Source organism: Zonotrichia leucophrys, chromosome 1, assembly GCF_028769735.1.
Source record: "Zonotrichia leucophrys gambelii isolate GWCS_2022_RI chromosome 1, RI_Zleu_2.0, whole genome shotgun sequence".
Lineage (NCBI taxonomy): Eukaryota > Metazoa > Chordata > Aves > Passeriformes > Passerellidae > Zonotrichia > Zonotrichia leucophrys.
Window position 1 is genome coordinate 27,624,124 of NC_088169.1, and position 21,036 is coordinate 27,645,159.

General features: G+C 42.0%; 1 protein-coding gene across 6 annotated transcripts in view; it reads right to left on the reverse strand.

The window, feature by feature from the left end:
- SH3RF3 (SH3 domain containing ring finger 3) overlaps window positions 1–21,036 on the reverse strand; it is a 247,489-nt gene that overhangs the window by 81,722 nt on the left and 144,731 nt on the right. For all 6 annotated transcript variants that reach the window (XM_064709856.1, XM_064709902.1, XM_064709893.1 and 3 more), the window contains 2 exons: window positions 11,915–12,190; window positions 5,228–5,323 (listed from right to left, as the gene is read on the reverse strand). In XM_064709856.1, coding sequence (XP_064565926.1) covers window positions 5,228–5,323; window positions 11,915–12,190 — 372 coding nt within the window. The remainder of the gene's footprint in view (window positions 1–5,227; window positions 5,324–11,914; window positions 12,191–21,036) is intronic.

The window sequence follows — 21,036 nt, forward strand, 5'->3', positions numbered from 1 at the left end:
AAATAGAGGTCCCTCTTGCAGCCTGCAACAGAAATTCTGCATGTTTTATTTTGAATGTGAAGCATGAGAACTGTATTTTGTACTCCATTCACACAGAAAGCTGATACCAACAACTATCTTCGTAATCTTAATCTTGGTATCTTAATATTCTATACAGGATAAAAACAAGTGGGACCAACTTTTTAGAAGTTATGAAGGTGCAGGAATGAAATTCTTAAAACAATATATGCACAAACCTTGAAAATGCATATCAATAAAGCTTTCCAACAGAAATTGGCTGAACATCTCTTAGCACTTACATTATTGTCAGATTTACAAGGTTCTTATTCCATTTTTATCTGACATACAAAAGGAGAGAGAACAGAAAAAAATCAATTGTGATGTTAATGGGTATAACTCTTAACTCATTAGTGTTACACCTACATACAACTGGGATGAATTTGTTCCTCTGAGATTTAGTAAGCCAGCTTTTCTAAAATCATCTACATTAGCTTCCATCTACCCACCTTTCAAAAGATTCCATTTTTATTCACATTAAATGATACTTGCAAGGCTAAAATGAACCATTTTTACAGTACTTAAAAACAGAGATTGCACATTCTTTTTGAAAAGGGCACCAAACAAACGTTAGTATTTAATGAACATCTAATGCTTCAGGTTTTTTGGAAGGTTTTCATAAAAGATACTTAGAAAGATTCAGAATGTGCTGCCACCAAGACCACACAAAAATAAATGATGGGTCAGACATCAAGGCTGAATTAATTATGAGAGTCCCATAAGGACCCATCTGTCCTGCAGCTGAAAGGAGAAACCAAATAGAATGAGGAGAGAAAAAAACATAAAGAAGAAGTGGACAGGGCAACAATCATTTGTTGAAAATGGTCAAAATAGCTATTAGAGCTAGAAATACACATGCAGACACATCTGAGTTTTCAATAATATAACTGTGATGACTGCCACTGGGGACACCAGCATAGTGGGAAATGGCTGTTGGGAATCTGCCTATAGAGAAAAAAAGGACAAAATCTGCCATCCAGACTGAAAGGGTAAGCCATCTGCATTCATTTACAGCTAACTGAAGGCTACTCTCAGCAAAGTGCATGGTTACACAGCTGAGGACCCTCTTCTGCTGGGAACATGGGCCTCTGAGACACTGCTGAACAACCTCAGCTGGGATCCTGGTAAATGTGCTCGGGTTCACCTCTATGGTTAAGCTTTTTTTAGGATGACTTTTAGATCCTGCAGTACAGCATAAAACTTGAATGGATAGTCTGCTTTGCAAAGATAATTTTGGAATGAAAAATCATTGTTTTCTTTAAGAAATGCATTTGCTTTTGGATTTTGTTTTATTTTCACCTCTGCTTGAACTCTTTTTAATCCCCGATTTGCAAGAATTATTTTCCCTGGGGAGTCTTCTGGACCGATTCTGCAGGGCATCGAACCCATCGGCTCTGCCCATTCTCCTCCTCCCTCTTTCTCCCAGACCTCCTTTCTACTTTTTTCTTTCCTTTTTGACTGTGAAGAACAGGAGAAGATCCTCATTACCCTGCTTCGCTGCTCTGTAAAAAGAATTTTAAAGCTCCTAATATTACTTAATCACAGCTTTCAGTGCTCCTGCTGCCATAAAACATTATAACAATGGGTTGGCACTTCATCAATTGTAATTTGCTGATATTACAGTCACAGTAGCGTCCAACATAATTGCCATGCTCTACCACTGATTCATAAGGCTTCTTGATCTTGGTCAATCTTTTTCTTTGCTCTGGGGATTGCAGGCAGAAATTTTGCTCTAATAGCTTAGAGTTTTGAATTTCCCAGTTCCTGCCCATCCGAGCAGGATGCCTCCCTCCAAATACTCGGCACACCATTGCCCTCAAATTTCACTCCAAGTTACTTAAATCTATCAGGACACACTTTATTCTTCATTGTTCTCAATTTTGCACATAGCAGCAGAAGACAACTTTGAAAGAGAGATAATAAAAGTTATTAAGAATGAAGGAGCTAGCTTGAAGACAGTAAAATAAAATAAATTTTGTCAGGGCTTTGAATTCCTTAGAGGTCCAAAACTCCTCAGAGCAAGAATATGACGTCAAACCATACAGATTATTAACAAGATGTTTATTTCAGGACAGAAGGCACATTGAGGATCAATTTCATTATATTGTGAGGTTTTTTCTGTAGACAGATGAAAATGTAAGTTATCAGCCCAACTGACTTCTACTGAGGATGAAGGACAGCAACAAAGTAAGAAGAAACAATAGCCCCAACTCTCCCTGACAGAACATATTGTTTGTGACTCATGCTGTAAAAGTAATCATTGAGAGCTGTGAATATTTGTTCCTTATCCACTTGTAACTGCTCTGAAGATGGGACAGAGATGATACTACAGAGGCAGGAAAAAGCCTCTCTGAAGACATGTAAGCACCCTTGTTAAACACTTGTAAGGAATAAAGAATAAGATCTATGCCACATTGCACTCATATGGCTGTACAGACAACCAAACATGATGCTGAGATAGAGACTTTCTAAAACACTGCAGGGGCAAGGTGTATTTTGACATCTGCTGGTTTTTTGTGCCTCTTTCTGCCACCAGGATCTGGCTCTAAAAGCTTCCTTTACAGAAGTGGTGATCCTGGTGAGGTATTTGCTAAGCATCCCTCCTCACCACCCACTGCAAAAACTTTGTAATCCCCTGCAAAAGCCTTTTGGGCAAGCACCTGTGTGAAGGGTAAAGCAGCAAATTGCCAGGACAAAGTGTTGACACAAGAGGCCAAAACAAGGATTATATGCACTGTTTGTAGCCCTGGCATGCTAAACCCTGAGGTCCTCAGTGGCTGGCTTGTTTTCCAAAGCTCTGGCTTGCACAGCAAGGGTAAGAGCTCTTGTCTGGCCGTGGGAGCAACTGGGGACAGCAGAGCCTGCCAAGCTGGAATTCACTCTGTCCAGAGTGCAGGGCTTAGGATGCCATGTGAAATCCCACACACTTCAGCCAACCAACTGACACAAATGGAAGGCTACTGTGAGAATTAAACTTTGCTTATTCTACACATTTTGCCAAGATTTTGAAAACCACTTAATGGACTTAGACAGACTTGAGGAGTGTTTTTAGATTCAAGTACTACTTGTTTAATGGATTTACTTTATAAATATCAGCACAGAGATTTAAAAAACTTCTTTGGGACTTGACCTGCTAATTCCTTTTAATTTTTAATGCAAAGTAACATCTGAAGCTGGCAGCAGCAACATAATTGTATAACTTGAATACTTGCATAAGCTCATCTCATATTCAGAACAAGGCCTTCATCCACTATGTGGGTGAAATAGGTGTCCAATATTGTAGTCTGGAGGATCACTGCCCTTTGGTTTTACAAACCACTGCACAAATATTATGGCCATGGCACCCAAGCATCTCATTTGAATAGGGTTTTCAAATCTCCAGATTTCAAATTTATACAGATAAAATACATGTGTGTGTATGCACATGAATATACACATATACAATTGAACTTTACCTACTCTGTGTGTGTATCTGGTATGAATGTATATGCATGCATACCTTGCCACACATGTTCTTGGCCCCTGGTGCTGGCCACCTGGCTGTCTGCATCTCTTTAGAATCTGCAAGCATCACTGTTCTGACCCTGCACAGCGCTACCTCCTGCTCCTCCATGGCCACCCAGGATGTGCTAGTGCTGGAGAACTTCAACAAGTCTTTAGCAAGACTTCTCTGCAGGCTGTTCTTCTGAGGTCATGAGCCCTTCAACCTTCAATAGCAGTAATTATGGAGAACAGATACCTAGGAGTGGGAGAAGGATCAGGATGCTGCACAGTGCGTAGGCAGTGCCAGCCTACAGATGAAACTAGAGCTGGGGAAAGGTGCTGAGGTGCAGTGGTGGCTGGCTGTGCAGAGGTCCCCAGTTCACTCCTTCTGCAGCAAAACTCGGGACAGTAACATTGCACTTTCCAGGGACAAGAAAAAGAAGGGGAAAAGGATGAAATCTGGAAGAAACCCAGCTTTCTCATTTAATCACAACAAACTGAACATGTCTCACACATTCAGAATAGAAGAAAACTAGTCATTAACTTATGTGAGGCAGCTGGTTTCCCAATAACAGCTCCTACACATTCTGGTGTTAATATTATTGTTCTTGTCAACTGTGGGAATGCAATGTATATTAATGACGGTTTATTCCAAATTGGTCATTGTCGGAGTTAATAATTAGGTAGTCAGGCACTAATTATCTCTATTTTGTCTCCAATCACTAACTAAGAAAACTGGAGAAGTAATTTCAGAGGCAGGCACCAGAGCCACACACAGTAAAGCAGGCTCTGCTCTGGGCACAAGAGATTCTTCACTGCAGAGGCACCAGACAATGGCTGCAAGCAGAGTTGGGGTGATGCTGCTCTGACTACTGAGTGCAGAGTGGCAACACCCCACAAAAATGCACATGCATGTGGTGCCCATCTGCTCTTTGCACCCCTGGTTCACCCATGAGGGAGGAAAGCTCCTTGAAGACACTGCCTGGCACCTGGACAATGGAGCTGCACCAGCAGGGTCACCACTGCTGGCTGCAGCCCTGGTCCCAAGCAACATCTGCCTGGAAGGGCACAACCAGCAGCAGGGGCAGCAGTGGGAAGAGGTGGAACCACAGGTGTGCACAGAGGAAGTGAAGTCTCAGCATTTACTCTGAAATAAGAATCCTGTGGAAATTACAACAGGGAAGAGCTCGGGATAAAGATGGGTCTGGCACACATGGAATGAGAGCCCTTGGGCACATGGGTGGGGGTGCCTGAGCCTCTGCTGAGGCAGAGAACACCCTCAGCAGGTGTCCCCTGCTGAGACACAGACCCCTCAGAAGGTCTGTGCATTTAGATCACGGCTCTCCACCAGCCCAAAACTCACATCTCTCCTCAGGTGTGTGGAGGTATCCCAACTACAATCTTCCTCCCCTATTTCCCTTATACACTTTGGAGATTACACCAAAGGGGAAGCCTTTAGAAGGATTTCATGTAACATATTGTGCTGACCACTTTAAATTTAATTTGGTGTACACCCATAGTGCCTTAGCAGACTGCAACAAAAACAATTACCTTTTCAGTAATTCTGTTTTAGTTCATCCTTCTATCCTTCTCATATAAAAATATTTGAGATTATCCTGCCCTTGTAAGCACAAAACCCCCACAAGATTTCAAGACCAGCATCCACCACGATGTGTTATAAACTTACCTCAACATAGAGGATAGGGAAAATGCCAATCTTATCACCCAGCATTCCTTCTGCCCAGTTGTCATCCACCCTCCTGATCACTGTCAAAATTTCATCCTAAAACCAGAGATACACAAAACACATAATCAAATATTTTCAGTAAAAAGATGCCAATTTTTGGTTACCCAAATGATAGCTTAAAGAGTGAGTACACAGAGGAGGCCACAAGCCAGGCAAAAGTGTTTCCTGAATCCTGGGCTAGCAGCATCCCTGGCCCAGCATCTTTTCCCAGGCATCCCACTCAAAGTGCTCTGAAGCACCCTGCAGAGCAGTGCAGCTCATGCTGGCTGCCAGCAGCTCCAAGGGTCTGAGCACAGCAGGTGGGAACAGGTAACTCCTGGCTTCATTAGGGGAGAGAAGAATGTCTGACCCAAGAGGTCACCTACAAATCACAGGTGAAAACTCCTCAGCATGAAGTTGCCCCTGTGCATCCAAGGGTCTGTTGTGATGCTTGTCTGCTCTGGAACACAATTCAAAGGGAAGCACCAGTACAGCACAGGTAGTCCTAGAAACACTTCCAACAAGGAATAGTACAAGGTGCTCAGCAACAAGCCTACACAGCTAGCACACTGAATGTCAGTTTTTCTTTAAAAAAATATTATAAGGTAAAACTGCAAAGCAAATAAAAAACCAAAGATAACATGTCAAAAAACCAAATTGCATTCACCTGTTGGATCAGCTTCAGTTTAAATACAAGTTCATTTCCTAAAACCAATGGTACTTTGATATTATGTTTAATCTAGGGGACTGTATAAGAATTTCAGGAGATGATGAACAAGTACAAACCAGATTCATATTGCTCAAATTTTCACTTGGTACAGTTCAAAACCCGAATGTACAAGTCATTAGGAAAGCTCAAGTGACTAGAACAAAACTCTGACTTTTTCCAGTTTGAACTACTCAGTTTGCCAATGGATTTCTGCTACCATCCCTTTCTTCTGGGGTCATCATACTAAACCCAGGCTTAAACAAGCACTGCTTTCTACAACAGCTGTGGAAGGCAACCGTCTCAATGGGGCTCTGCCTGGATGCTCAGATCTCCTATGAAAAAAGGAAGGAGTGGGCTGAGAAAAGCTGGGAAGTCAGCTTTGTTCCCTCATGGCATCTGATCTTTCTCTGCTCTTGCACAGGAATTTACTAAAAAGAAGAAAATTTCTTCCTCCAGAATGCTGAGACAGAGTTCCCGGCCGATCTCACTTTATTTCCACTGCTCACTCTGTGAAAATGAGAGCTGTGTATGGTCTACCACGCTCCATGTAACAAGATCCTGATGTCAAATGGCCAGGCAAGGGCAGTGGGTTTTTTTGGAAGTACTTCTCACATAGAAAAAACTCCCACAAATTCCTGATCCAGGATGTTCAGACCATGGATTTGCCTTGATAGAAAAATGACTAGAACAGAGATGTGATGTGATGTACTTAGTAGTTTTTGAACATGTGCATTTTGAATACATGCACTCTGAAATAGTTTAAATGTTTCCTTTGCATTATTCATCTGAATGATCCATTAGGGGAAAGCTCATAGAAACGGCTACAAACTGAGTCCTTCAGCTATTTATTACAGCTGGAAGGATGCAAAAAGAATTTGTGCATTTAATTTCCTGAAGAAACAGATAGCATTCCCTTCCAAAGCCCTGTCTGCACAGACCATTTTTGATCTGTTTAAAGAACTGACAGTAATACATCTCTGCAAAGCTTCCACACGCTCTTACAAAAGACCGATTAGCATAAATTTAGAATCTAGGTAAAGGGTGTAAACGAGGAAAAGAAACGACTGCATCACTTCAGGGACCTGCTATCAGTGTTCCTACTTTTTATATTTGCTCAGCTATTTCCCTAAAACAGTTTTTTAAAAACACAAAATGTGATGTAGTCTACACTACACACACATACATAATCTTATGTGTGTGCAAGTGCATACACATGGGTATGAATAGAATCATAGATTGTTCAGGTTACAAAGGACCTCTAAGATCATTGAGTCCAACCATTAACCCAGCACTGCATATAAATGTATATATATATTTGCAACTATTTACACATGTAAGAAATTAAGAAAAAAAAATTAAACTGTAAAACCCCAGAAGCTGTTGACCAGATTTTGCTAGAGGCACTGTGCAATCCCATCTCTGGAGCAGGCTGTACAGACACAGGAAAGGTTTATCCTGTGTTGACTTTGCTCAAGGATGGGGTGGGGAATGGCTGACCTTTGAAGATCCCTTTCAACTTTACCTTCCGTGGATGTATGAAATCTGGAATCATTTCCATACACTGAACTTCATTTGGCTCAGCCAAGTCTGACTGCTGAACATGGTCCTATATGAGAAATGCATCCTGAGATATGCTGACATTCAAAATTAGTATCATTGTGGGAGGGCAAAGTGCAAATTCTTGAGAATTCCATTACATAATTAGTTTTAAGAAAGGTGTTGAAAATCTTCAGAATTACAGCACATCCCAAAAAATCTTTTGAATTTTTTTTATTACTAGAAAGTTTCTTTGAATTTGCAGCCAACGACATCATTCTCTACAGTGAGCTGGTGAAAGCTTCAGCATGAACTATTTTAGAACCTTATATTAGTTGGATGGCCGTGCTACTTATAAATTCCTAGAAAGGTTCCCAAAAGGATCATGAATAGCAAAACGCCACAGATCTCTTGGCACACCACTTCACTATTTCACATTGACTAAATTGATTTCCAGGCAGCATAAAGGAATCCAAGCCTCAAATCTCATTTCAAAAGCCAATGGTATCCACTGTAGTTTGGACAAAGGTATGTCGCACTCCTTTTATGCCTGTTGCTAGACCCTTTAATTATTTGCTCTCCCCTTCTTGCTTGAGTTTCTCTCTATTCATCAGGGCTGGATCAGCCTTGTGACAGGCATGAGGGACCTGCAGTTCCAGTTTATAATCATTATCAGAAAAGAAGTCAAAGATAAATCACTTAAAAAGCTATCTGATTGACAGAGAAATGAATCCTTTTGCTGAGAAAACAGCACAAAATTGTGTCCAATAACAGTCATGATTCACAGCCTGATTTTTATTCTAGTCATTAATGGCCATTAACGAAGCAATACAGAGCAGCTGTGCCTGCTATTCTGCAGAGATAACTACTCCATCTAGAGCACCGGGGAGATCGCAGTGATGGCACCACGCGCTGCTTGGTGAGTCCAGAGACAGCACTTGCCAGCTGGCACCAGAATCCTGCCACCAGCTATTGCTGGGATGGTCCCTCTGTGAACAGCAAGTGCTGCTGGAACTGAGTGCTAAGGGGCTGCTCCACAGCCAGGAACAAGTATTGGATGTGATGGTTCTAAGATTGGCACGGCTCTTGTTAGACACCACTGTGGGCTGGGATCAAAAGTGTTGGAAAATGAGGGAAACAGTTGATGTTATTAACAATGTGCTGAGCAATGAAGCATGGTGAACAGTTGATACTGCCTTGACAGGTTTGAGACTCATCTACCAGCATTGCTCAGCCTTCTGATGGCCATGTGAAGATGCATGCAAAGGGTGATTGAACACCAAAACAAATGTGTGGGCTGAAACTGGACTCAGTGTAAGTCTGGAGCAACTAATTCAGATTTGCACTGCTACACCTGAGAGCAGAATCCTCCTGCATGTGGTTTGTGCCAGCGTTCACAGCCCAGAGAAGGATAGATAGAGAGATAGCAGGATCCCATGTCCATACTGTGGTACCACATTAGGAGAGATTAGACAGCTGAGCCAGTAAGTATATCCCAACCAAGAGCATGCAATTAGGCCACAGCATGGTCCCAACCACACTAGAGAGCATCAGGAGTACAACTTCTGAAACTACTGTCATTAAATTGGTGCACAGCTGGCACAATGCTGGAACCAGTTGTTACACAGAAAAAAATAACTGCCTGGTTTGGCTAATCACAGCCAAAGACTGAGGGAAAACATATTAAACAGGAAATTTGGGTAAGTTCTATCATCTTACAGACAGCAAAGAGGAGAGAACAGAGGTGAGACCCTATGTCTGTACGTATGGCTTCTCTGGGAAGAGGACTTGAAAGAGCAGTCCAAATGGTGCAAAAGAATGTGGGAGCTTTGTTTTTTGCGCTGGATACTCAAGACAGAATTTTTTCTTCCCCTCCTGAATTTATTCTTACACATAAAAATTATTACATTTACATCTTTGGCCTTTTATTTGGAGAGTGTTGTATCCTCAGGAGATGAAAATAGGTAAATGGCAGAAGCACCCTGCAGCACTCCTCATGAGGATCTGTGTAAAGCAGACTTCATTTCCTTGCAATACACATCTGGAACAATGAAACATTTTCATTTTGAAAAATGTAACAAAACAAATTAGTAAGAGGAAACACCAAATATCCTCCCTTTGTTTTCTTTTACTGTACCAGTAGATATTCTGAGTGCATAGTAACAAGGGGGATGGGAAAAAGCAAAACCCAGCAAAAGAACAACAAAACAAAATGACACAGAATATCCCCATGTTTGAGTTTACTTCTTGTAACTTCTCTTTAGAGGACAACTCTTCTTAATTTATGTTTATAAGTAAAATCCAATCACAAGTGTCTGGTAGCCTGAAATGAGTTGCAGTACACAAATAGGTTATATTAGTTTGTGTAAGTGTTATGCCAATGTAACCCCTCTGCCAGAGGAAGGAACAAATAGTGTAAATGAAACTGGTCCAGCATCTTCAGATGCAAACTGAGACATTCAATGATGCATATTGCTCAAAGTGACAAATCCCATCTCCAGCCCTGCAGTGCTCAGGACTCTGTGCAGAGGAACTGACTGCATCAGCAGATGATCTATAATCTGGGCTAAACAGGAACCTTCATCAGCACAGGTGACAGCTAAAATTAGCATTGAGACAACTGATGAAAACATGATGGTGAAGTCCCAAGATGAAAAATAGATTATTCACTGTCAGGGAGAACAATAGGCAGGACATAAAAACTGTTACAAGGTGACAGTGTGTGTAGTGGAAGGAGCTGAAGAAGAAAATAGCAGTAGAAGAGAAACCAAACCCCCTTGGGGAAAACACAGTCATCAGGGATAAAAGGATGCCGACAGTAACACGAGGGGTGAAAACAAGGAAAATTGAGAGTAGAGCTCTACAGCAGGAAGAAATGCTCCATGTGAGAATGACATTGGACAGCCAAGAAAATGAGAACTATCACTATAAAAAGGCAGTTATTGTAAAGGAGGTTTTCTAATATATGGCACCAAATATATCAAATAGAAAAGTGTCTAGGAAAGGACCTGCTGTAACAAAAAAGACCACAACTGCCTGGCTTACCTATTAAGTTTCTTAAGACTGAGCAAGCAAGGAATACTTTAAGCAGAGAAGGAAGACTGCAGCTCAGAGAAGTCACCAGTGTACCTCTGGGCAGGCAGTGAGAAAAACAATGCACCAGAAAATATATATTTACTGATAAGGTCTCAGAGGTAACTTCTGGCTAACTTCTGTTAGTGCAGGGCTGTTACTCCTCACTAAGCAGCCCACTTTCTCACAGAGATTCATGGCTCCAGGGAGGCTGGCTAGTCGCAGGGTTTGCAGTGTTTGCAATCAAACACTTCACTTGCTATGGAACAAAAGTGCTTACAAATCCTTTGTTAAATAAATATGAGAAAGTATACAGTCTAGGAAATTGCATTCTGCTGAGAAACACTGCATGAGTGAAAAAGATGTTACATTCGGTGAGAAAATTACATGCTGCAAATAATTCATTCAGCTATAATAAGTAGCTTCAAAAGAGGAGGTCAGTAAAATCCTGGTGAAGGATATTTTTATCGTCTATTTCATATTCATTTTCAGCATAACTGTTATTACTTTATGTGATACTATAACAGCCACAGACAGCTGAAATAAAACAGAAAATGACAATGAACAGGTTCTCCATGGCATTCACTGCCATAAATTAACAATAGGGGATAGGCTTTATTTTACTATGGGTTTCTTGATATCCATGAAACCCATCTAAGGTCAACACAAATTGCTAGGGAGGGGAGTGGGAGGTGAAAAGCAGGTGTGGAGGTGGGGGTGAAAGGGAAAACATGACATTTTAAATCTAAAGGAAATTACAATATCTCCGTTTTCTCGCATTCCAACAGGAATTTATTAAACATTTTGGTTTTTAAAAACCACCAAAGACCATTTTTTAAATGTCTGCTTTTTACTGTCTTTATGTTCTTAAAATAGGAAATACTATTATGATGATAGTGTATTTCAACTGCTAATTGGTATATGGTATGATGCAATACACATTTTGAAGCTGAATGCAATTTTAAAACACTGGAACATCTGATTCAATAAGAAACATTAAAAGACACATTTCCATTAGAGTTTTTTTTTCTGAAATTTGAGTAATTCTTGGGGAACATTTCAATGCAAATGAAATGCATGCTTTTTAGAGGGAAAAATATTCTCAGAAAGCGTGCAGCCAGTTCTGCTTGTTGAGCTTCATTAGCTTTACACCAGCCTTGCTATTCATGGCACAATCTCACTGAGTCCAGGGCAGGCCAGGGAAGCCAGGAAGACAGGGAAGGCGTCCCACCAGCCCTGTGCTTGTGGCTCAGCTGCCAGCACCACATGTGCCCCATCACTCCCTACCTAAGCAGACTGCTGAACATTTTAGAAAAACCTCATTCCCCTACCTTGGTGAAGGTCAGGCAATCCTTGTCTTGATCTTTATCCTTTATTTCAAAGTCGTAAAGTGCTTTGCCCTGAGGTGGAGCCTGTGGGAGGGGCTTGATGCACTGGATGTAGCTGGCGGGGAAGAAGCCGTGGTTGCCATTGAGCTCCCCGTGGTACCAGTTCTCGTCCACCTTGCGCCGCAGGATGATGATGTCCCCCTTGTTAAACTTGAGGTCACCAGGCTCCTTTCCCTCATATGTGTACAGGGCTTTGCCATAGGGAAGCTGAGAAACACTCTGGGGAAACAAAACAAATGGCTTTAAGCAATCTCCAGCCAGCACCAATATCATTCCTAGAGTCACTGTTTAGCTGGAAGCAAACTGAGCAGCCATGGTCATTTACCAAATGACCCCAATGACTGCAGCAGACTGCGCCATAATGCCGTACTCTGGATCCCAGGAAAACTAGGATGCAGGTGATGACAAGCCTGAGAAGGTAGGTGTGTTACATCAGAGCAGGCACTGTCCATCTCACGTAGCTCAGCTGAAACCTGCAGTACCTCTTACACCACCAAGCAGCATTGCTTAATTTGCAAAATATCCTATGTAAGCAGAACTATATGTTTAAACAACTAAACTTGGACGTGTCTAAAGGCAAAATATTAGACATACTGACCTTCAGAGTTGCTTTGGTTTCTGAAGCTCAGAAGAGATACAAAACAATACATGCTTGATGATTCACAGGGTTATAAAAGCTGGCAAATTGGTAATTTTTCATTGCATTTGTTTGAGCATTTCCAAACATTTTTGAGTTTGAAGCCTTTTGTTTAGCTTTTGATTCTGTAACCAAATACTCTTATTTCTTTCAAAATCCCCAAGTCTCATGCTACTCACTGAGGGCTACTGTAAACAGTTGTAATATTCTTTGTTGGCTACGAATTAATGTCCTTGTGGAAAAGTGGAATAGGCAGAATGCCCCAAATCTTTCTTTTAGAACTAAAAAGAGCTCTGAAGCTTTCACTGTCATTAAAAAAATTAAACAAACATACTAAAAAATCAGGGCCTATGAGAAAAAAAGCCTAAGAAGTTCATTGTTTGGTATGATAAAAGAGTGAAACCTATTTGATGGAAGCCACTTGAGTGTGAAGAATTCTTCCCAGAGTTCATTTTGTCCCAGTGAAAGGCAGATTATCTCACCCAGGCTGGAACTGCATGAACAATGTTTTGGTGGAAGTACTGGTTTATGCAGCCCCTGTCCTCCCCATCTACTTGCTCCTCTTCTTGCTGAGTCCCACAGAGCAGGGGGTAACTGTGTTGGACACAGCCTCCTGCTGCTTTGGACCTGTCACAGTTCTTTAACCCATACTGGAGTGCAAAAGGTGTATTGCTGTATTATCCTATACCATTTTTCATTTTATTCAATTTGAACTAAGAGTCAGCTTGCAAATATATAGCAGCACATAACACAAGGGGTGTTAGAGGGGTCCTTAAAAATCAACCTTCTGTAAGAAGGTTTGGGGTTTTTTTCAGAGTTGTATTTACAAAAATGACACGGTTTTCTTTGCATACACATGCCTTTGAGTAGTCTGTTCCCTGCTGTGCATCATGCTTGTCAATGGGGTGTCCTATAGGGACAATGAAAAGGTAAAGCTATATTTAATAAAACACCCTGGTATTCACCCAGGTGTTTCTAAAGCCTGTACTTCTGGATGACATTCCTGTGCCTAAAATAACACTCAGATGCTTTCCCCAGAGGATAGGTGGAGTGGCCTGACTGAAACACTGCACTTCCAGAAAATGAGATGCTGGGATGACTTTTCATGGTATTTGTTAAAACCACAAGCAGAGGCATTTTTCAATTCCGATGGGTGCATTAAACGGACCTGCTCTGGTGGGGTGGGTTTAATGCTCTTCCACCTGCATCTTTCGGCAGGAGGAGGAGAAGCAGAGCCCTGCCTGCACTGCCTGCACTGCCTGCACTGCCTCCGCTGCTCCTGGGCACCAGATGGCCACTGTGGCAGGCACACACCATCAACTGATCAAAGAGCAACTTTCTTCAATGCACCTTCACACACAGGCGTTAACTTACTCATTTTTATTAGGAAAGGCTTTGGTAGCTGTGCAGGTCTTGGAATGTTGTGTGACAGATCTCTTTGCCTACAGCCCACACTGAAGGAGACAGGCAAAGAAGCACAGCTCTTCAGAGCAAGATTCATGTTGTCTGGAGGGGGATTTAATTTCTTTCAGATGTGTCCCCAGTTCTAACTTTTCTCATTAGCAATTTGCAGTTCCTCTGCAAATCCTCTGTATTCTTCTGGATTTTGCTGTATCTGAATGGGGCTACCCACTTAAAGACCAGTTGTTCTGGAAGCTCCTTCAAACATAACTAAAAAAGCATACAATCAACAGCCAGCTAACAAAGCATCAAACAGTCTCTGCCAAATCAGTGGCAGCATCCTACTGATATTTTTCTCTCTACCAGGATGGTTATTTCCCTTGAAAGCAAAGTGTTGCCCCCCTACACAGCATTTTAAAGATTAAGCATACAATACCATCAAACTCCTTAGGTAAGGCATAGATTGCATTACTCATTTGAAACTAGGAAAAAAACCCCACACTAAGCTGAAAGACTGCAGAGCCTTGTAGTAATTTAGAAATAAAAGAACCATTACTTTAATTCATGCTGGGAGAAGACAATTTATCAAAGGAAAAGTAAGACTTCTGCCAGGTGCACACTGCTGATCCAGAAACATGCCTGGCAAACACGCTCTGTATCACTCACCCTAGATGGGACTTTCCTGTTCCCAAAATCTTTGTAGCAATTCAAGGTCAGATCACTTCCTTTACTCTTTAGCCACTTTCTCTTCCCAAGCCTCATTTTACTGTGTAAAAAGGCAACACAGTAGCCCCGAGTGCTACAGAAAACAAAGGGGATTTTACTTTATTGCACACTTCATCAATGAAATTCTTATGCAATACCTGTTGGGCTTTTATTGATAATTAATTGGTCTGGCTAGAAGATGACTCAGGTCCCTGTTTTTAACTTCACCTGATGTAAATGAAGACTTTTAAGAAAAACAAATCAACTGCCAGATGTAAATTTGAAATCTGGCATTGTTTTATTTGGAGACCCTAATGTGGGAATTTGCGGTTTAGGTGCTTGTGTTCCTCTTCTCTTTCATGGGCTTATCTGTGGGCCATCTAGGAGCTTCGTACACAGAGAAGATCTGGGCAACTGACAGTGGGAAGGACTTCCAAAACAAACTGTTCCAATTATCAGTTACTTCCAAAAACAAGCTGCTCCAATTGTTCAGAATTTCTAATTCTGAATCACACCTTTTCAACTAAAAACTCTGTAGAGGCATTTTTTAAGGTGAGCATGTTATTTAGTGGAAAAGGTACCCACTGACATTGAGACATTTCCCAGCCTTTCTGTAAGGCTCTATGTTCCCATTTTGATTTGAGTGTCCAATGTAAACCTTGGATTTACTGTGGCCCAGGTACCAGTGTCCTCTAATCCTTTTCAAATAAAGCTACTTGCTCTCTTCTAAAGCTTTAAGTGTCTGCTCAAATCAACCAAAGAGAAAAATTTAGTATCACAATTACAATTAAAAAACTCAAACAAAACAAAACACAAAAAACCCAAAGTACCCCCAAACAACAAACCAACCAACCAACCAACCAGCCAACCAACCCTAAACACTTAAGATAAACTCTTGAAGCTCCTTTGATTATATATTCTGGCCAAAAGATCTAGCTTTCAGTGGACCTTTCATGATCACATTATATTAATGGTTCCTAAGAAGGATATTTTTGGAAGTTTCCTTTATTATTCCTATTTTTGGTTAATTCATAAGTGAGAAGCAGATCAGATTCAGAAATTTCCTCTGAGCTACATCTGAAAGGAGGGAGCATGAAGCATCTTTTAGAAATAGAATACAAACAATCTCTGCTGCTGTTTGCTAGTTGTAATGTGGTTCTTAGAAATCTTCCTCTGATCTTGATTATCTTCCTCACTGACAATCTTTGTGCAGACAGTTCTGGCCTATCCACTCCTCTCTTCTTCACTTGACTTTCCCAACTCAAAGGAAAAGAGGTTGGCCAGGACTGATATCTGACTGATGCTCAAACTCCCAAAGCCCTGCTGGTGAGCATGGCCTTCCCATTTTATGTTCAAAACCTCAGCTTATGCCCTGTCCTATTTCCCCTCAGGTCTTTGTTCCATGCAGCAGCATTTCAGTCAGAAATCATCACCTTCAGAATGTCCATGTGGTCTTTCCTACAAAACCTTCTAATCTAAACCAGGATATAAAGTATCATCCCACAGATCAGACTTAAGCAAAGCAGAGACAGGCAAGGTTCAGTGAGACAAAGCACATAGAGGTGTTTCTCCAGCAATAGCAGGAGGCTCACACCTTCCTCTTGCTCCCTGCTTCAGCAGAGCAAAACCTCCTTACCCTTCCTGTGCCCATTCCATGCAGAAGCATTGCCACAGCAACAGCTGGTGGACAACACTGAGCCTCTGCACTGCTCCCTTGGCACGCACTTCATCCCCTGCTCCACCACCGAAGTCCCTGCTCATCCATGGGGCTCCATCCTGGCATCGCCTGCCTCACTGTGTCCATGGAGAGAGCTCCCTTTCCAAGCCTGGCCCCAGCAGCATCGTGCTGCTCCTCTGCCCTCTGGCCACTCAGCCTCTCAATGGCCACTCCTGCATCCAGGCACCAGTGTGGTGGCAGCCTGGCTGTCCCGTGAGGAGCTCAGCAGAGGCCACCACCCCAGTGCCTTCCCCCAAGTCAGCTCCTGACCTGTGCTCCACCGTGAGGAACCCCTACCACCAACCCCCTCCCCAGCTGCCATGAAATCTGGTCAGGCTCAACACAGGTGGCTGCAAAATTAAACAGCCTCGACATCTGAGTGCATCAAGGAGTTGATTTGCCTGCTGGTTTATTGTGAGGCTAACTGGCTCTTGGCTATGATGTGTATTAAATTTCAAAACTCTGTGTGGGTGTGTATAGAAATAAAAAAAATTAAGAAAGGAAGAAAGGAAGGGATGAAGTCACAGTCAATGGCAACAGCCAGTTTCTTTTTCCTGCCACTAAATCCATGCTGGCACGATGCTGAATACTGCTAAAGGTTTCTTTTCTATTTCAGCAATCAATACTGACGTGAAAGCCTGAAGCGTTAATATGCTGAAAATCCCCCTTGCAGAAGACTCAATGATATGTTGGCAACTCAATCATTCTGCATTTGTGTTTCAGCAATGTCAAATAGCAGCAGTTAAGCAGAAACCTGCTGGCAAATTGACAAATAACAGCCATGAAGCAATTAACTGGCAAAGCTGGAGCATTCTTCATTATGTATCCTGAAGAACAAAAGGAATGGGAAAAAACCCAAACATGCTTGCTTCCAATAAATTCTCCCAGTAGAAAGCTTAGTAGAATGCGAGCTGCCCAGATAGAGTAGGTCTTCAGTTTTCAAAATTTACAGAAAATAAACTCTTTCCCAATGTGCACAAAAGCAACGCAGGCTCCAACAGGGGTCAGAGCTCGCCAACTTCTGCATGCAGGACTTGGTGGAGGAGGTCACTACTTCAAAAAAATGTCTAATGCTTGCCCAAAGTGCTATGAAGGTGCCTATAAAACAAGAAATCAAAAATAAAATAAATAGGGCAAGGCATCCAGCTACTAAACCCAGACAGAAATGCTATGATCCAACCCTTCTCTCAAGCTAAGTTTGTGTTTAGATCCATGAAAGCCAAGAAATCTCTTGAGGCTCCAGATACAACTCCTCTCTAAAACAGCAAAGCAGAAGATTGTTTTTCTGCAGTGTGGAAGCGTTGTTAATGCTAAAGAGTAATTTCTCTTGCCCAAGCTCTTGCCTTGTGCAGCTCAAACTGTGCAAAAACCTCAACCTCACTGCTTCAAGGGGTTCCCTTGCACATGGAAATCCCCCACAAGAGGCAGGTGTGATTCTGCCTGCCCCATGGGGCAGCAGCATCACCTGACCCCTACGTCAGGGGGTGAAAGAATCAAAGAATTGGAGAAATGCAAAAGGTGGAGGAGTATTTAACTCCTCTCTCCCTTTGCTCCATGAGTCTTGATCATCATCTGCGCTAGGGGTGAAGCAGGAGGGGATAAAGCCAAACAACCTCAGAACACACTGCTGGAACAGCCTGATAGGAACACTGCTAGGGACAATAATTTTTTTTTTTAAAGTCTGTCATAAGTCGCTTCAGCAAAACACACTGGCATGTTGCTTGTTGCAGTCCTTCAAAATTCTCCAAGATTTCTCTCCATACCACCCATACTCCAATTATATTTCTGAAGAGTCTGTTCCTCTGCATGAATGTATATACATTTATCTCTTTCATCAAGCACTATCAAGTGTAAACATCCAAAGTAAATTCAAAGTCGATAAAGAAGAAAGGGAAAAAGTAATGAAAAGTAATTAAAAGTATGCACATCCCAGTGGTAAAATACAGTTAAACACAAGCTATTACTATAAAACACAAATAATAATTAAAACACATACTGCTAATTTTTTGCTCCATTACTCTGAAGCATCACACATTACTCTGAATTTCCCAGGCTACACAAGCAAAGATTCAGCAGTGACAGTTTGGACTGAATTTATGTTTTCCAACTGGTAGGAAACTCCCCACAAGCAGGCTGGGTAGCACTTCAGCATATGGTTTCCTGACACCCATAAGAGCTCAGCAGAAATCTCAGCAGCTGTGCTGGAGAGGACAAGGGCTGCGTGATGGAGCACCCACCAGCAGGGCTGCTGAGGAGGAGATGGGCTACTCCACTCCCTACAACTACCCTATTACTGGGATCTTGGCATCCAAAACTCCCATTCAAATCAGCTGAGAGCAGTGTAAATCATGAGCCTGCTCGAATCTCTTTAGGACACACAAGTGAAGGCAGTCTGGCACAATGAGCAGCTCCATTGTGGTGGCAGTGACAGCCGTGTCAGCCGGACTTGGCAGGGCAGCAGAGGCTGTGCGCTGCCTGCTTGCTCCTCACCGCCCTGCCCATCGTGCTCCCCCTCAGGTTAACACCTTTCCAGAGTGACGCCTTTCACCTAAACTAAAACACGTGTCTCAGTCAGCCCTAGGAAGGAGAGAGCACTTGCACATGCAGCGAGCTGAAGAAACAAGGGGTCAAGGCAAACTTTAGCCAGTGCAGTTAAACCAAAAAATGTATACTCCCACCAGATCTGTGACCTGCAGAGTTTTTAGTGGCTTTTGTCCTCAAGAGGAACTTTCAGGGTGACAGATCATGAATCATCATCATATCTCACAGCAAAAAGTCTCAAAAGTGCTTTGTCTTCTGTGTAAGATGGCTTGTCTTACGTGCAGTGATTCAGAAGTACAGGTCACCTGTCTGACATATCTCAACAGTGACACTGCAGCATTTGCTTTCACAGAAAGCTGATTACAGGAAAATTAATCAAAGAGGATCTAAATTCTCACAAAGAAGCAAAGACAAACCCCACTTATAAGCTGTTAGTCAGCTCTGCATGACAGATCAGTGAAAGCCTGAAAAGTCACACTTTGCATGTACAACTTTTTTGAAATCAACTTTAAGAAAAAAAGTATTTGAGATGACAATAGAAACAACCCCATGGAGAAGGAAAACTGAATGTAATCATTTATATACTCTGGAAAGTGACATGTTTATTGATAGTGCCATATAGGTATTAAATAACCACAATAAAAATAAAAGTTCTTAACTAAAGCTTTACTGTTTTATTTGACAAAATGGTTACCTAATAGTTAGGCCCTGACCCTTGCTGATGGTGCTGCAGGTAGGCTGCAGTCCTTGTGACACCTGAAGACACACGCAGACAATGCATGGCTCCCACCTGGAGTAGAAGGGAAAATGCTTTTCCAAAACTAAAAGGTCTGGTAATGTCTCTACACATTTGCAAGAGGTAGCCTTTATACATGGAGGGGAAGTGTCCAAACAGATTAGGAGCCTATCTGCCATTTCCAGAAATGACTTCTGCAATTAGCATGAAGATACCAGGGGAATTGCTCAACAGATGGAGCATGAAGGCAGGCAGGTACAGCATCATTCTGGCACATCACCATTGTTCTCCAATGAACAGGGAACAACAGTGCTCACCACCCCAGAACAGCACAGGATCGTGTTCTCCACTTCATCAATGGGCCAATGGAGCACAAATTCATCTTCCAAGAGAACAGTGTCTGGCAAAGTTATTTTGTAGTTTATCTGGCAAACAGGCGCAACTTGCATTTCACCTTATAAGGTCCATATTTGTACACAGCAAGATTATAGAATGTTTCAAAGTTTCTCCTAGCAAATGCAGCTGATGCATGCAGCACAACTGAGAAAAAAAAACAGCAGGCCTTCCACTGCACAGCTTTTCACATAGATCTGTCTGGGATTCTCCACTTTATAATATTAATCTGAGTTAGTTTTACAGTCCAGTGCCATTTCTCTTAGAAAGATTCACAAGTTGAATGGAAGAGTGCATCTGACCTCATAATTGCAGCTTATAGCTTCATGTACTCTGCACAGCTCATATCGCTTCAGCCCCTCACTCACTATCTATCAATATTTACACATTCAAAGATCTCTGTTTCTCAGTAACCCATTGTTTAAGTGAAGTATTGTAAAACTACATGCTCTCCTATTAAACAACATGTAGTATTCAGGGTCAGGTTGGATTTCCAGCAGTGAGTTCACAGCTATGCCTGCCCTGAGAATTAGAATTAGTGGGTAACACCAGGCAGCTGTTTGACCATGTCAGTGCAAAGTCCCTCCAGTTCTGCAAAACCCCAATGTTTCCAAACTCTCTGTTCTTTAATAAGTGATACAGAGAACACACTGCTGGAATTGCAGGTCAGCTTCTGGTTTCAGTTGAACCACTTTAATTCCATTGACCTTGATGAAGTGGTGTGGGTGTATAGAAAATTCCTACCTGGTATAAAGCTTTACCTTACAAGTAATCTTCTGTGAAACAAAGCTGAACACCTGGCAGTCTTACCAAGGAGAATATTTAATGATGGGCTGGCCATAGCCTTCACAAAAGCTAGGTATGTTCTAAGAATCTGTCCTTCACTTTTCAGGCAGAAAACATTCACTGGATCCTAAGGACCAAATATGACCCTG